This window comes from Psittacula echo (genome assembly GCF_963264785.1).
Source record: "Psittacula echo genome assembly, chromosome: 16".
Taxonomy (NCBI): domain Eukaryota; kingdom Metazoa; phylum Chordata; class Aves; order Psittaciformes; family Psittacidae; genus Psittacula; species Psittacula echo.
Genome location: NC_137752.1, coordinates 5431185 through 5448886, shown reverse-complemented (window position 1 = coordinate 5448886; position 17702 = coordinate 5431185). Strand labels below are relative to the sequence as shown.

The window sequence follows — 17702 nt, the reverse complement described above, 5'->3', positions numbered from 1 at the left end:
TTCTCCGCTTCCCCCTTCCGCGCTCCCGCAGCGCGGCCGCGGCCGCTCCGCGCCTGGCGGCGGAGGGTGCGTGTAACCAGGGACACGCACACAGAGCGCGGCCCCGCAGCTCCGCGCCCATCGCTTTCCGGCCGAGCCCCGGTAACAAAGACCCGACCCGCACCCCCTCCATCCCGCTCCATCCTCAGCCCCGGCCCCGCCGCGGGATGTAGCCGGGCCGGGCGCGGGCAGCGAGGCTCCGCGGCGCCCCCGATGCCCCCGCAGTGAGGCCGGGCGCGGTGCTGCGCGCTCCGCCGGGGCTGCCGGCCACCATGGGGAAATCCAACAGCAAGTTAAAGCCTGAAGTTGTGGAGGAGCTGACCAGGAAAACGTACTGTGAGTGACCGCAGCGGGCCAAGGGTGGGCATGGGGGGGCCTTGGGTTGTGTTGGGCTCCGCGGTGCCGCCCCCCGCGGCCGCAGCGCAGGGCTGTGATTTCTCCGGGCAGCGGCGAGGCAGGGGCCGTTCCGCGGAGAGCGCGCAGGCTCGGCCGGGCTTTGTTGCATGGATCCGGGGTTAGCCCGGGAGGGTGATAAAAAAAGGGGCAAGGAGACAGGAGAACACTCTGGTTTCTCATTAAAACAACCCTTCGCGGCCTGTTTCTCAGTCTCCAGGAACCGCGGGCAAGGGCCGCATCCTGCCTTGCCCGGAGCAAGGCGCCTTCCCTTATTAACCCCGTACTCCGAGCATCTTTGCTCCCAGGGCCCCGCTGCCAGCCGGGGATGCAGGGACCGTGCTGGTTGTCCTCCGGCACTGCTTCCCAGGAGCCAAGAGGCTTCTCCATAAACAGGGAACCAAAGCGCCTGGGTGGGTGTCTTGCAAAGTTTGGGTGCTTTACTTGGAGGGTTTCCTTTGTTATTATGCTCCGAAGTGGAGCAAAGAGCCCGGCACCGGCGAGTTGGGTGTTTTTCTATGAGTATCTCAGTATCAGTTTAATAACCTGATTTTCTAAGTGAGTGGCTTTCCTGTCTGAACCTCCACTGTAATCTTATTAACGTGGCTGCTGTCTGAGCCATCCAGTTTTAGCACAATCAGATGGGTTTATTTCCCTGAAGGATGCACAAAGGAAACAAAGGGTTTGGTGGCTCAAGTTTGCCTCCCCGCTGGCAGGTCGGAGCTATTCCCCTCCTGTGTAGCAGCCCCGAGAGCTCTCCCCACCGTCATTGCTGCAGTCCCATGGCAGCGCTTACCCAAAAAGGCAATAGATCAGGATGCAGCAAGTTCTCCCATATGGAGGAGAGGCAACACTGGTGCATTGCACAACCCTGCTCGTGGGGCTGCTCTCTTGTCGGGAGCAGGCAGCAGGAGGGCAGGTTGTCTGCATAGCCAAACCGTGAGCGGTGGTGGTGGGGAGTCTGGAGTACCCCATTGGTCTCAGGGGGAAGAAACAGTGAGAACGTGGCAGTGATGCTGGGCTGGAGCTCAGCGCCAGGTTGGTTTTGGTGTCCTCACTGCAGCAGTGACCCGCGGCGGGTGCCGCCGCACTGGGTCAGGGGCGGTTGTTGCTGTGCTGCAATCACCCGTGTGGTTTGCTGCCACCACAATGATCCAGTCTCCAATGGAGAGGGATCTGGGAAGAGCCAGCCCCGGTGCAGCCTCATCACCTCTGTGCTGGGCTTTCACAGCCCGGGGTGGCTCCTCTCTGTGCAGGAAAGACACCAACCCCAGCAGGGCTGCTGCTGATGCCCCATGTCCTACCAGCAGCCGATGCCAACCAAACATAGCACTGTGAAACCACGATCTGCAGGCATGGGGATGTCTCTTTTGCAGGATAAGGCCAGCAGAGGGTCATTGCCTTTGGAATCACTTTATTCCCAACTTTTAACTCCTCTCTTTTGGGTGCCTTCCCCTTTCCACCACACCCCATCCAAAAACCACTCTGGTCCTCTGGTTGCTCCATCAATGACTTCCTGGCCTGCGTGGAGTTTTGCTGCCTGCTCCGTGTCTCTCGCTGCCTCTTTTTCAAGACCCATTTACCTGTGCAGGTGAGGCAGGAGCCCCGGCAGCAGTGCCATGGGGCAGCACATGGCCAGAGCCTGGTGCAGCATCCCAACGTGCTCCAGCAGCACGCGGCTGCTGATGCAGTGCCTGTCCGGGAGAGCCCTGGCTAATTCCAGGCTCAGTTTTGAGCTCTGCTCGTTCCACCTCTCGTCTCTGGGATTAATGACTTCTGCTGAGTGTTTTTGCCCCTTTTCTGCAGCTGTCAAGGCGAGCGCGCGTTCCCTTGTCTGGTGAAGCACTTCACAGGGCCCTCCCAGGCACGTCTGAGAGCCTCTGATTTATCTCCAGACCCTGGGAGGCTGGGAAGGTATTCATCTCCTTTAGCATTCTGGGGAATCCAGGAGGTGCAGGTAGGAGCGCAGGGTTGCACTGAGTGCAATGGGAGGGACTGATCCAGACCCCTGTGTCATGGCTCATGGTAGTCATACCCACAAATCCATGGCAAACTCAAGAATTCCTGGGACGTTTCTGCTTGGGAAAGGTTTTACTCCACAGCAGCGGCACCTTTCTGGCAGTGACCATCCTTCTAAGAGCATCCCTGCCATGTGCTGCCCATCCCGTGTGCTTCCTATCCCGTGTGCTGCCTGCAGGCGCTGGCTCTGCCTCATGTGTGGTGCTGTTTCTGCTGCTGTTACAACACATCTGGGCAGATACCTCCAGGAGCCCATACCTGGGTCCCACATTTTGTCCTGGGGAGGTTCCCATGGCACTGTGAGCTGTGGCTGTGGAATGTGCAGGGTTTCTCCCGCAATGGGATTTCCTTCCATTGCATCATTTTCTGTCTGTGCCTTTTCCAGGCAAAACGAAGCAAACAGCAAAAATCCCCTTCTTGGTTTTGTAGGACCTGAGAGATGGGGCTTTGTGGCAGATTTACCTCATCCATGGCACCCAGAGGACCCACAGCCTGTGCTGTGTCCCCTCGGGGCTCTTCCAGTGCCTGGTAGCTTCTTGCGTCCCCCAGCCACTGTCCTCTCTGGTCTCTCCATCTCCTCTTTGTGGCACTTCTCTGTCTTGCCTTGGTCACAGCACTCTGGGGGCAAGCAGGCGATGGGCTCATGGCACTGTGGGTGCATGGCACGGTGCTGTGCCGAGGATGCTGCAGGGCCTCCATGAGATGTGAGACTTCCTTCACTGCAGGCATTCAGAGGAGGTTGTCCCAGGCCCTGCTGGGGACTGCACACGGAAGGGCAGGAGTCTGTAAACCTCATCTCTTGGCTCCCCTTCCCACTCCGCTCCTGACTTACAGTGCTAGGGACCAGATTTTAATGGCCCTTGGACACCTGAAGGCGCAGGAGGACATCTGAGGGCTTCTTCATGGTGCTGGCTGCCCAGATCCTGTTGACTTGAACCCATCACCGTGAGCCTTTCAGGATCTCCAGGCACCTGATGCCCAGGATTGGCTGTCAGTGCCAAGCTCACTTGTCTGGCTGCAGGCAAGGATTTAACCTTCCTCGGAGGCCAGGCCGGTGCCATACAGGAGCGTGCAGGAGAAACCAATGCTGAGTGATAACAATAATGAATAATAAATCGTGTAATTCTTTGTACTTCCATGGAGCCTTTCATCCCAAAGCTCCTAAAGTGCTTTACGATCATTAATTTATTAATCTTCCCGGTGCCACATTGAGGTACCTCCCAGATGCAGTTTTGGCCTCCGTGTGTTTTGTCCCAGGAGGAGATAACACCCGAGGCTTGAAGGAGCCACAGTGCTCCCTCTGTCATGGCCCTTCTTTGGCAGGGATTTAAGCCTGGGCTTAACTTGGGCCAGGTGCTCGCTGCTCAGGGCTGAGGTGGGATTTGGGATTGTGCTTAAGAGCCTCGTGGGGCCGAGGGCAAAGGGTTCTGCTAAGCTGGAGCTTTATGAAGGTGCTGGGTACCACTGCTCCCTGCAGCCTGCTTGGAGCTGTGTGAAGGGCACGTGCGCAGCTGTGGGTGCACAGCATGTGTTGTGGGTGGAAGTGGTTCTGTATGGACCATGGGAGGAAAACGTGGTACTGAGCATTCCTACTCGCAGCAGCAATCCCAGCCACAGCATCTGCAACCCTTAAAATCATGAAATGGGCTTAAAAATAAGAGGTTGTTTCAGAAGAACACATTTTAGCTCCTATTTTAAGTCATTTGGGGCTGTTTGGATTTCAGGGTTCATTTTCATAATGATTTCCTATGTCCAGAACTCCTAACACTGGATTTTTCTAATGCTGGCTGCAATAGCCTTGCAGTCCAGCACCCTTGGAGCCATGTGAGTGCAGCATCATCACTGCTGGCACCAGGCACAGGGTCAGGATGATGGTCCTGGGGCTCTGGTGAAGGTGTGGGAGCCGTGTTGAAGGTACCAACATGATACCCACAGCGCTGGGAAGCCCCAAGCTGCAGAGTGGGAGCAGGGAGAAGAAGATGCTCTTTTCCCAAGAACTGCATCCCACCCACTGTGATCTATTTTGTGGATTCTAAACTCACTCTGGCAGCATCATTTTCTGCTCTTTTACAATAAGCTGCAGAATTGGCTCTGTGGCTCAACAGTAATGCTCTGAATTAATGGGCATTAGTTTAAGAGCAAACTACAAACATATTGATCTGTACTTATAGGGGTGCGTTGCGGTGGGGAGGATTCAGAGGGAAAGAGAATTCTCCGATTGCAGCAGTTTTCAGCCAGGAAAATGGGTCGGTTTTTCACTGGAAGCACTGGGATGGGGATTTGCTCTGTGGCTCCATCCTGCTGGTGGGCAGCAGCAGAGGAGGGACCTCCAGTGGCTTCCCATTGCTGGTTTGTTTTTAGCCTCCGAAGTGTTTGGCCTCGGGTACCGGGTTTCTCTGCCAGGTTGGTTGGTGTTGAAATGCCTCCTGTTGCTCATCCAGCAGCAGCGGGGCAGGACAGCCTGGTGGTTACGCACCCGTTGTCCCTCAGCAGCGAACACTGGGTGAAATACCTGAAGCACAGAGCCTCAAAACAGCCCCGAAGCTCCTCTCACCCTACAAGCACCCGTTTTGGGGCAGAGGACTGGGGGCAGGATTCCAGGCTGGGATGGGAGCCCCGTGGGACTTGCTCCTGGGAGAGGGGCATCAGGATGCTGAGGTGGATGCCTGCCTGGGTGTGAAGCTGGGGCTGGGCTGCTGCTCCCTGCTTCAAGTGCTCTCAGTGTGTAATAGGATTTGGAAGAGCCCAAAAGAAGAGTTTTGGGGGGAGGAGGAGAGCATCCACACAAGCACCCTGGAGATGCACTGGGGAGAGGGGATAAGGACAGGTGTGCTGCCCTGTGCCAGCCAGGGAGCCTGAGGGAGCGTGATGGAAGCACTGGAGGGATGCCCGTGGGCTGGCTTCTGTTTTGGGCCTGTTTTTACTGCTGGAACCGCGTGGAACCCAGAGCTGCAACGATGGGAGCTGCGGTGCAGTTTCACTGCGAGATTGATGTGGACCTGATGTCCCCAGAGGGCTGTGGGGGTCTGGAGGCATCTCAAGCCCCTTCCTCAAGGAGACCCCAACCTGCTCCCAGTGAATCTCATAACTGGGCATCCCTTGTGCATGTGGACCTGGGGCTTTGCAGATAGACGCAAGAGAAGCAAGTTTTGGAGTGTCCTTGAAGCCACTGGGAAGTGGGAAGGGGAATGCGTGCCCAAGGGTCCCTCGGGCTCCCTTTGCAGCAGAGCGGAGCAACAGTCCCCACCGGCCACACTGCTGCTGCTGCTCAGGCATCAGAAGAATCACATTTCATTTATCCCCTGGCATGTTAATGGATCTGCTTAACCACTCTCCTGACCTTTGCTGCTGCCGCTATAATTAAGGTTGTGAAACAAGAAGCTCTGAAGGCATCAAAGGAAGCGGCTGCTTCAAGGAGGAGCCCGCGGATGCACTCGCTCTGTTATCGGGGTGACACTTGCGGGGTCATTTTGTTCCTCCCTCCCCATCTCATCCTCCCGGGTCTTCTAGGGAGCTGGATGGGAAAGGAGCCAGGATCCATGCCCTGCATCCCTGCTGGAGGGCCAGGGGGACTGGGGGTTCTCAGCGTGGTGGGCATCACTCCTATCACCCCACTGCTCTGTGTTCCCAGTAGTGCGGGCACAGGACTCAATCCCCACACCTCCTGCACGTTGTTCTCCCTTCAAGGCACGTTTTTGCTTCCTGCATGGACAGAGAGCTGCCAGTGCTTCATCCGTCCGTGTTTCTCCAGCATCTCCTGGTCAGTGGCTGGACCTGTGGATTTGCCCTGGGTCTCTGTTACCTGCCATGGAGCAGCAGGTGTCCTGTGCCTCCAACACCATCCCTCAGTGCAGTGTGGTCCCTGCTGAGATAGGGAGGTGGCAGAGGCCCTGTTTCCAGTGAGGCTTCACCCTGCAGCATCCTCTGGACCTCTCCTTGGCTCCAGAGTCCCATGGCTGAATCACAGAGACTTCCCTTCCCTTGCCTGGGGCAGGAATCACTCCATGGGTTGGGACAGCACCTTGGAGCGAGGGACAATGCTGAAACCCCTGGTTCAGTGGAGGATAGAGCAGGGGGACACAGTCAATGGGGCTGCTCCATCCCTGCTCCCAGCAGCACTGCGGGTGCTCTGCCTTGCCATGGGGTATTGTTGTGTGGGCTCACTGGGAAGCTGTGATTAAATCCAGCCTAAAACAGACCTGAGCCACAGGCTCCTGCTGTGGGTGTGTTTCAGCCCGATTCAGTAACTTCCAAACGAAGGCACCGTCCTTTGCCCTTCCTCTGCTGCCTTTGCTGCAAAGAGCGACTGCTGCTTTTTCCCTGAACCCAATTTCCAAAGCCTAATGTTGGGCCCTTAAATATTTAATAAAGTCTAAAAAGGATTTTAACTGCATCTTGGCTTTCCTGTTGGTGCCAGCCCCAGGGGAGATGAGAACAGAGCTGCTCATGGACCTGTTTATCCAGTCTGGGAGCAAGACAGACCACTAATGGCAACCGCCGGCGAGAAGAGTGCCAAACGCACATGCAGTTCTCTGCACATATTGCTCCGTATCTCAGCAGTAACAAATGACACCAATAACGCTCTCGGGTTTGTGCTCTGAATGTCTCGGAGGCTCCCGAACCCGCCGTGCTGCTGGTGATGTCTGTGTCTGATGGGGAGAGGAGCCAAGTTGTGCATGGGGAGATAGGCAAGCTGGGATGGGGATGTTCTGCTGACAGGTAGGCAGCTCCGGCTGTGTTGTGCCTGCGTGGTGAGGCTGCTCTGACATCCCGTTGTGATGGGATGCTGCGGGGATGGGTGGCTTGCATGGGGATGATCCCAGCATGGGGACACTACTGGTGTATTGCATTGAGGCTGGGAGCAGGGATAGGGTGTGCAGGGCTGAGATGGGGGCACCGTGATTTGAACAAGCTGCCGCTGCTGGTCATCTCTGGGAGCAAACGGAGATGTCATCGGGCAGGCTTGTGCCACGGTTGTGCCCATTGGGGTGACCCTGGTGCTGCAGGAGGGGTTTGGTGTTTTAATGCTGCTTCCCCAAAGCTAATGCTGTGCTGGCCAGGAGCAGGAGCAAACCCCAGCCCTGGGGCTATCAAACCTCCCCGGAGCTGGGGTTGAGCCCTGATGGAGGGCAGCAGGAGGTGTGCTCTGTAATGTTTAACCAGGACACTGGCTGTGTACTGACACCTGAATTTGTTGCAATCTAGCTGGAACTGGATGATCTTAAGGTCCTTTCCAACCCTAACTACTCTATGATTCTATAATTCTATGAATTTGAATGGGCCCAAGTTACCGGGGCCAAACAACCCACGTGTCCAAGGTGCTGGTGTGCAGCCTATCTTAAAAGTTATCACATCAAATGGGGACCCGGGTGAGCCAGCACAAAGCCACCCGACAGCCCCGAATGGCTGGAGATGGTCTTAGCAGCAGATCCTGCCTGTCCCTGTGGAAGAAGCCCCACAGCTGCTGCACTCATGGGTACCTCCAACACCTTGAGCTGCCGCCGGGCTCTTGGGTTTGTGTTTTGTAGGGATGAGGCCTGAAATTGGTGATGACTGCTCAGGTTACAACGTGGTTACCCTCTGATAACCTGCTCTGCAGGGCCCTGGGTCCATCTGTGACTGATGGTACACCCTTGGGTCCATGTTTGCAGGAGCAAAGTGGGAAGCTTGCACTGAGCATCCACTCAGGCTGCTGTGCTGAGCTCTGATTGCTCTGTGGGGGCCGGGGGCTGATTCTGCAGTTTGGGCTGTGGTGCTGAGTCCCGAATCTGGGTCCCAGGACAAGGAGTGAAATCCACACGAGTGCATGTACTGTCACCCGCTTGGCAGGGAGGGAAGGGGGAGGTCGCAACTGGTCAATATTAACATCGTGATGATGTTCTGAGTGGGGTTTGTAGCAGGTTTGTGTTCAGACAATCCTTAAATACGTGTTCACAGAGGCGAGAGGTGAAACGTGTTGGGTGCAAATTGCAGGGTGTGCGGGATCGCCCCGGAGCGCCGTGGCATTTCATGCATGAGGGGCATTTCATGCATGAGCACCCAGTGATTTCTGCATCAGCACCCAACAAGTTCATGCATGAGCACCCAATTAATACACACATGAGTGCATAATTAACTTAACATAGAGCACCAGTTGGTTTATGCATGAGTGCCCAGTTAGTTCATGCTGGATTACACACTGGTCCATGCATGGGCTCCCTGTTACATGCTGCATGGGTGCCCAATTGATGCATTTGCTCTCCATCAGTTCATGCCCCAGCATCCAATTAATTTCTGCATGAGCACCTGATCCATTCACACCTGAGTGCCTCATTAGCACATGCACAAGTGTGTTACCTACTAATTACACTAATTCACCCAGGAGTGCCCAATTAGTTCATGCAGGAGTGCCCAGTGAATTCACACCTGAGATCTCTATTAGTCCACACATCACCACCCCATTGGAGTCAAGAGTGCCCATAAAATGTATGCATGAGCACCCCTTTCATTCACATCCGAGCACCCAGGTAGTTCATGCATGAGCACCCAATTAGTTCACCTAAAAGCATCCAAATATTTATGCTCAATTAGCCCGTGCATGATCACCCGGGTTATTTCTGCATGAGTGCCCATCTGAGCAGGCATGGTGCTCAGTTAGTGCATGCGTAAGTGCCCCTTTAATTCATGCCTGAGCACCCACTTTGCTCACGTGGGAGCACCCACTCTGCACATGCAGAGGTGCCAATTTGCCTTCATCTGGGCCCTGCACTGAACATCTGCAGCAGGTTTAGGCAGCCGCAGACCTGGATGGGAGCCCCAGGATGGGGCAGTGCTGGCTTCCCTAGAGCAGGATGCACAGGGACCTGTGGGGACCCCTATAAATGCTGCAGGACCAACAGTGCCATGCCTTGGTGGGTGATGCTGGACCTGTTGCCAGTGGGTTGGTGGTGGAGGCCAGGCCTGGCAGAGCTGCAGTGCCCTGCAGGGGAGGCAGAGCTGCTTTGTGCTGGAACTTATTAACTGTGGCTCCCCTGATAAGGCAGCGGTGGCACCATGGGATCAAGGTGCTGTTGTAGTGGCTGGAGCACAGGGGGACATGCAGGGGCTTGGTGCAGGCTCCTGCTGGCTGCTGCAATGGGACAGTGCTCGCTGAGCCTGTGGGAACCCAAAGGGCTGGAGCATTGTGTCACCTCCTGCATCCCACCATGGCCAGGGGTCTCAAGCCATCCTGAATCCATTCACTTCTCCTGTACTCCTTACTGCCATGGTCCAGTGAGCACCCAGCTCTCCTGCGGGCAGGGCGATGGATGGGGATTCCAGTCCCGTGTCCCTCCTCTCCTGCTGCTTGGCAAGCACAAATTAACAGGCTTGAGCACTGATTAACCAGAGCTTCTTGCTGCAGTGGCAGCTGGGTGGTGGGAAGAGAGGGGGCACGCAGAGGGCGGGTGGTGATGGAGCTGTCAGTCCTCGCTGCGCCGCTGGGGGTTGATGGAAAGGTGGGGGTAGAGACTTGGGGGTTTTTGGGTACCAGTAGCCTGGAGGAGGGGGCTGGAGGCTGTTTGTAGTGCAGTCACATCCGGTGCCTCTGCCCCTCTGTGCTGCATGAGATGTGTGGCTGAATCCCTCCTCCCAGAGGAGACGGGAATGGGGATGGATGGCCAAGGGGCAGCTCCTGTGCTGCTCTGGGGTCCCTGTCCCTGCCTGCGGTGTGAGCCCTGCACTCAGCGCTTCCCTGCGCTGTGCTAAGAGCAGCAGAAACAAAGGTGCTGCTGGCACGAGCTGTGTGCGGTGCTGTACGTGCAGGAGGGTGTCTGTGGTGCATACCCGGCGCTCCTGGCTCAGTGTTGCCTCTTACAGCGTTGTGGCTCAGAATGAATGCTGATACTTTGCCTTTATTTAGTGCCTTTCATCCCTAAGGATCCCGGGGCACGCTGCATCCTCTGACAAGCTGCTACGTGAGCTATTTATAGCCATTCCCATAGTGGCTGCGGGAACGGTGGTCCCTGTGGAGCACGGTTCAGCCGGAGCATGGTGAGGGAGCTGGCCCTGCTCCGGTGGGATGCTGCAGTGGGGATGCTGTGGGTCATCCCCGTGTCCTTGAGGAGTCAAACCTGGCAGAGGTTTATATCACTGCAAATTGATTTGCATGGGCTCAGCATCGCGCTGTAATCAATGCCAGGGGAGGGAAATGCAGCAGCCACTGCTGCATGGGTGCTTTCTATGGGCATGGTTGGGCTCTGTGTGCCAGGGAGCTGCAGAGGATGCATTGGGAAGGGTGGAGGGACAGCCCTGCCCCTGCATGTGTCCCCTGTCCCCAGCCCCAGCACGGGTGGATTGGCCTGGCCAGGAGTTTGGTGTCCCCAAGGCTTCCATGGCCACGGGTCCCTGTTGCAGGGATGGATGTGAGCATCCCTAACCAATGCCACTGGGAGTGTCGACACCCAGCGGGATCAGAGCGGCTGGAAGTGGCAGCACAGTTATCCTCTGCCTCGGATCCACAACAGGGATGCAGGTACCCGCCCAGCCCCAGCTTTGCTGGGTTCAGGACCGTGGTGTTTCCTTGCACAGGGAACAGTGCCCTAGGAAGAGGAAAAACTTGGTGGCAGCAAAGGGATGCACCCAGAGGTGGCGGTTTTCCAAAGGAGATGAGGCTGCGTTCCCATCCCAGGGCAAACCCCGCAGCTTCTCAGTGCAGGAGGTGCCAGTGCACTGGAAGAGGGATGGGGCTTTGCGTGGTCCCATTCCAGGGATGCACAGGAACAAATCCAACCTCGGGAACCCTGTGCTGACACCTGAACGTTCAGGTGTCATCACACATCTCTCTTCAGGCAAAGGGGAGCCGGCCCCATCCCTCCCCTCCCGCCCCAGCCCAAGTGTGTCATCACCAGCATTTCTCCTGTACCAGAAAAAGCACAAATTCCTTAATTGTTTCCTGCTGGAGTTGAAAGGCAGCTCCAGGGCCTGAAATAGCGCGCTGGGAAACACAGCGAATGAGGGAGAGCAGAAGGTGATTTGCCCGGAGGAGCTGAGCCGAGCCCTGTCCATAGCCCTGGGCGGCCCCTTTCTCCTGCCCCAGGGGCTGCCTGGAGCCCTGCTGCTCACCATCCTCCTCCTCCTCCCATCTGCCTTAGTCAGTGTCTGCAGGCACTGGGGCTGCAGAGCTGGTGCCTGGGGCATCCCCCGAGCATCCTTGGGTGCAGGGCTTGGCTGCTGTCCTGATGCTTGTGGGGAAGCCTGTTTCTGTTAGAGACATCACTCAGCATCTTTCTTTTGGAAGGATGTTTCTGCACAACCCTTTCTATTGGGAAGGGGAATCCTTCAGGACAGGCACGATTGCTGTTTTTGCCCACCCCAGCTCAGCTGCTGGATGCAGCGCATCCTTCCCAGCTTCCTCCTGCCAAGAGACCTCTGTCCTTTCCCTTGTCTGCTCTTCTCCTGCCAGGCAGCCCTGCCAAGACAACCCTCCAAATCCCTCCTGCGGCACGGCCAAAGCCCTCAGTGTCCTTCAGCCCAGGTTCTGAGCATCCCCGCGCCTGCCTCTCTTCTCTGGAGGTGCTGTGGTCCAGACACCCCATGGCAGTATGGTGGGTGCTGCTACCCTCCCAGCACAGCCCTGCAGCCCTTTGCCAGCTCCCTGGGGAAAGGGGGGAGATGCTGCCCCATGTTGAGCCCTTCTTGAGAGGGTTTGCAGGCTCTGTCCCTCCAATGGAGCCTGAGCTGGGATGGAGAGACCAACTGTATGTACAGGGACAGCAATTCCTGCCCATGGGGATGTGGGGCCCAACACTGGTCTGTATGTGAGGTGGGGGCCAGCATGTGTCCTGCAGCCCTTGCCTTCTGCAGTGCGCATCTTCTGCCAAGCATGCTATAAATCTTTATGAGGGAGAATTGCTTTCTTCTCTTTGCCATCCAAGATAATTGGCATCTGTTGATGTGTCTGGGGTCTCTATTTTTATCAGCCGTTTGCACACTGAGACATCTCCACTACGCCTCATTATCCCAGCGCGGTCCAGACCTATTGCTTTTGTGTTACTATTTAGATGCAAGACGCAAAGGAAATGACTAAAGGGGCTGTTCCCCCTGCCCCTGCCTTCTGGCACTGGGCTCTGTGCTGGCCAAGCGCTGCTCTTGCAGTGGGACATGAGGGGACAAGTACCAGTGCCCTGCCCCATTGGGATCCCCAGCATCCCGCATCCCTTCAGAGCCCTTCCTCTGCTGAGGACATTGGTGATCTCAGCATCTGTCCCCAGGCTGAGGACACTCGGTGTTGCCAATGCTCACCATTTTCCAGCTTTTCGTATTTTTGGAGTTTCTTCAGAGCCCAAAAGAGCTTCCTAGGGCCCTGGGATGGGTTTGGTGATGTTTACCCGTGTGGTTTACATGCAGGTGGTACGTGGGGGGATGCTGGCTCTGGGGCTGTGCCTGTGCCATGTTCAGTGTCTTGATGCTGGGGCCTGGCAGATGCTTGGGCAGATGTTTCCAGATATGTTTTGGCTTGGTCCCTGTGTGATCCACAGCATCTTGCAATGATGGTGCTGCACTCCTGGGGCAGGGAGCAGTACATCTTTGTGCTGTGATTTGGGGGCTGGAGGGACCCCATCATCCACACAGGGTTAACCCAGGCTGGGCCAGGATGGCAGCACTTACATGCAGGAGACACATAGCAGCGCAGGGGGTCCTGGGGCATCCCTCCCAGGGAATCCACTTACGGGAGGTGCAGGAGAGCAGCTGTCACTGGGAAAGCACTAAATTCCTTTCTTTTTCCTCTTTTCTCCTGCTTTCTCTTGCAGTTACAGAGAAGGAGGTGCAGCAGTGGTGAGTGTCCGGCGTGGTGGTGAGTGCTGGGGTGAGGGGATGGGAGCAGGCAAGGCTCAGCTCAGAGAGCAAACAGCAGAAACAGAGGGGTTTCCCTTGCACACCTTATGGTGCAGCTTGGCTCTGGCTGCTCTCAGCTGCCCATATGGGATGTCGCACACTCCCTCTTGCCTCTTCCTCCCCATATGGGTGGCCAAGGCGAGCAGGGACATGGGGACAGCCCAGCTGGTGGCCGTGGCCCTACTGGGGGATGCCGCTGCTGTCCCACCATGTCCCCATTTGCAGCAGGGCTGGGGCTGGCAGCAGGCTCTCACCAACCCATCCCCTCCACCCCACCGAGCGCGATGCCCTAGAAAAGCCACTGCTTCCCTTTCATCTCCCCACCAGTCAAGGGTTGCTTTCTTTATCTCCTTCTCTCATCCTTCCCCCCTCCTCGGTGAGTCATAGCTGCAGCAGCGTGAAAAAGATGTCACCGGCGCTTCGGTTTCCCACCTCGCCACCCCCTTCCCCTCCTCCTCCAGCCCTAGGCCTGCTGCAACGGGCGCCTGACAGATCTGGGAGACACGTTGCATAATATTCACACACCCTCTGTGGTCCCTGTGTGGTCCCTCCATGTCCCTGCCTGGTCCCTGCTTGGTCTCTGCATCCATGGAGCTGGCAAGCCTCTTCTCCTGTGCCCTCTCATATGGCGCTATGCAGCATCCAGGTCCAGACCGGAGCAGGGATCAAGGGTTTCGGGGGTGTTTAAGTGATGATGGGTTTTGGGAGATGCCCTGGGCTGTGCCCACGTCCTGCTGTGCCCACAGCTCCTCTGAGCAGCTTTCACTTGGGGTCCTCCAAATAATGCTGTCACAGAGTATGGTGCTTCAGGCCACTGTGCTGTTGGTACATGGCTGCAGCTTGTGCTGAGTGGTGGGGTTGCAAATTGCCTGTGGGGTTGCTGCCAATCCCAAGTCCCTTTCCTGGCCATCTCCGTGCTCGAAAGGCAGCTGGATGACTTGTAGCCATGGAGCAGCAGTGGAGGGGAAGGCAAGCTCTGGCCCTAGGGCACAGCTTTCCATTTGCAGCATCTTGCTTAGGAGCTGTGTGTATCCAGAGTTCTGAGAGAGGGCTATGAACACTGCTGCTGACCCTGTGATGCCTCAGTGCTGAGCAAGGCATCTCGGTCCCCGGCACCTCCACCTGCAGCAGGTGACTCTGCAGGGGCTTTTTGTCTTGAAGGAGGTTTCAAAGACTCCTCATGGTGCTCGTGGTGCCCATCCGCTGCCTTTCCTCCGCAGGTACAAGGGCTTCATCAAGGACTGCCCCAGCGGGCAGCTGGATGCCGCGGGCTTCCAGAAGATCTATAAGCAGTTCTTCCCCTTTGGCGACCCAACCAAATTCGCCACCTTCGTTTTCAATGTCTTCGATGAGAACAAAGTAAGTCTGGGAGTGGGGGGCACGGTGTGAGGGAGTCAGGGGAGTGATGCTGGGATGGGTTCGGAGTGTGGCTGCGTGGCACCGGAGGAGGACAATATTCCATCATTCCTCCCTCCCCATGGCCTTTTGGGATGTGCCTCCCAGGCATGGGCAGGGAGGGCTTTGCGGGGCAGGGGTGGCAGCGGTGCCCTCACCCATCCTTCTCTCCGCCAGGACGGGAGGATCGAGTTTTCCGAGTTCATCCAGGCGCTGTCTGTCACCTCTCGGGGGACGCTGGATGAGAAGCTGAGGTGTAAGTGCTCCCCATGGACACCAGAGGGCTCAGCCCCATGAAGGGGGTGACATGGGGACAGCTATGGGGGGGGTGTGCGGGTGCCAGGGAGGATGCAGTCCCCAGCACCTCGGTATGGCTCTGCCTTGCAGGGGCGTTTAAGCTGTATGACTTGGACAACGACGGGTACATCACGAGGAACGAGATGCTGGATATTGTGGATGCCATTTATCAGATGGTGGTAAGTGGCAGGGGGTGATGACGACTGTAGGGAGGATGCTGAACATCCCTGATTCCTTCCCTGGGATTTTTTGGTGGGTGTTTATGGCCACGGTGGCCAGAGCAAGGCTTGGATCTGGCTGCTGAGGATGGCTCTGGTGCCGGTTATGATTCTTTGTGCTCTGCCTGATGTGGGGGATTTCGGGGAAGAAAACACATCTACTTGCCTGGAGACACCATCCAGGCTGGGCACAGATCGGTGTGTGACCAGGTCCCATCTCGCTGCCACAGGGAAACACAGTGGAGCTTCCTGAGGAGGAGAACACACCGGAGAAGAGAGTGGATCGGATTTTTGCCATGATGGACAAGGTGAGGATGCTTGGGTGTTTTTTCCCCTGCAGTCAAGTGATTTAGGAACCAGTTGTGGACCCCCCTTGCTGCATCTCAGCTCTTGCATGTGCCTCCTTCCTTTGGCAATACAAGGTCTCAGCTGTTGCTGCAGACTGAATACAGGATCCCTGTATCTGGGATATCCAGGTCCCCAGTGTGGCATTGCACCCTCTGTGGTGCTCCTCCCTGGCTGCGGGCACTGATGACTTGACAGGGAGACTGAGGCTGCAGTGGTGATGGGGACCTGTGTGGGATGGCCTGGGTCCATGGTGTGGTGCCAGGGCCCTGGGGTGCTCAGATCTGGGATGCTCGGTCCCGGTATCCCCCTCACCAGGGCAAGGTGATGCTGAACAGGGGTGTTTTGCAGAACGCGGATGGGAAGCTGACGCTGCAGGAGTTTCAGGAGGGCTCCAAGGCTGACCCCTCCATCGTGCAGGCGCTTTCCCTCTACGATGGGCTCGTATAGTCCCGGGGCCAAGCGGCGGTGAGTGCAGTGCTGGGGAACCCGGGGGTGCCCCATCTCCCACCTGCTTTGATGCCATTCCCATCTTTCCCTGGGGTGGGTGGCTGGTTCTCCTCATCCCCCCCAGTCTAGCTGGATGGGGATGTTCCTACCCCATACTGATGTGTTTCTCCCAGTCCTCCCATCCCATAGAGCACTCCTGGACTGCAGCCTGTGAGGATGCTATAGTCACCCAGCTGGCAGGCATTTGCCTGTGGCACAGCTCAGCTCTTCCCTGTAGATGTGGCTGCAGAGGAGGCAGCTGGTGCGCTGAGGGCATGGGGATGCTCAGGAAAGAGATTAAATTAAATGTTTTATTTATATTATATCTCATTATATTGCACCCAGGAGCTGGCAGGGTTTGGCATGGCCGTGTCAGGGATGCGGTGCTTTGCTGAGCACACTGTGGTCCTCACCATAAAGCATGGGGCCATGCAGATGGGATGGTTTTGGTCATCACAGCCCAGGCAGTGTCCAACCATGGGTGGTGATGAGGGTTTTTTAACCCCACTGGAGTTCTGAGCTGTTCAAAACCATTATTGTGCTTCCAGCCTTGCCCTTCCAGCTGTGCTGGTGCTGTGTGCGGTGGCCGCGGTGCTTTCTGCCCTTATTCTCACCCTGTTTTTCTCCTCCCCACCCTCTCCTGCAGATGCCTGGGGGAAGATGCTCTCTGTGCCATCCGACCACCGCCTCACGAAGCTTGCCTGCCCCTCTCGGCCTTCCTCTCTGTTCCGCGAGCAGAGGATGCCCTCGAAGCGCGAGCTCTCTCCCCCTCTCCGCACTCCGAGCCAGCCGCTGCCATTCACCAACTTCTGCTTTTCCCAATACAAAACCCACCTCAGACCCCGGGCTGAGCGGCAGCGAACACCCGAGACTGCAGCGCGGGGGGAGCGGGTCGAGCATCGCTGCAGGCAGAGCCCCCCCCGGCCTCCTCACCCCCTTTGCTCCCCTTTTCCTATGTTTTCGGATGGGACTGTGGATGCGCCGGCGTTGTCCTCTCCTGGGAATCAGCTGGCTGGAGATGGAGCCCAAAGGTACCGGGGGACCCGCACCCCGGGGTGCTGCCTGCGCAGGGCAGGGGAGCCGAGGCACTGATGGCCATTGGGAACACACAGCGCTGGTGTCGCCAGCCCGGCCCGGCTCTCTAGGGATATATATTATTATATTATTATATTAATTTTTTTTGGTGAGACAGTATTGTGCTTTTTTCTCTTTTTTTTTTTTTTTTCCTCTTTCCTTTGGTGGAAAAAAAGTGAGGTTTGGGGTTTTTTTTTTACATGCCTATCTCAGCAATGGATATCCTTATTTATTTGTTGTAAATGTTGCTGCCGTGTTTAGTCTCTCGTGTGTGTGTCCGACCACCCAGGTGATGATGATACGTCAGGTTTACATGCTCGTACACTATTGCGGGGCACCGGGAGCCTGCAATAACAATGAAGCCAAAAAAATCTGCCTTCCCCTTTTCTCTTCCCACCCCCTGTATCCCGAGCTCCGTGGGCTGGCTGCTGTTTTAAGGGGGTGCTGTAGCTTCTTTTCCTCTCCCTGTTCCCCTCATTCCCTGTGTTTTTCTGTTCACCCTTCCCTTTGCAATCTCCGCCCAGGCTCTGAGCAGACTGAGCCAGCTCCATCCCTCAGCTGGGCAGGGTGCGGGAACCA

At 56.7% G+C, this 17702-nt stretch overlaps 1 protein-coding gene across 1 annotated transcript; it reads left to right on the top strand.

The window, feature by feature from the left end:
* Positions 1-311: 311 nt before the first annotated feature.
* NCS1 (neuronal calcium sensor 1) lies at positions 312-16010 on the top strand (the record flags this gene model as incomplete). Its single annotated transcript, XM_080630738.1, has 7 exons — positions 312-375; positions 13221-13245; positions 14526-14664; positions 14878-14956; positions 15088-15176; positions 15446-15523; positions 15912-16010. The coding sequence occupies 7 exons, from the start codon at positions 312-314 to the stop codon at positions 16008-16010; spliced, it is 573 nt and encodes a 190-aa protein (XP_080486864.1).
* Positions 16011-17702: the final 1692 nt, after the last annotated feature.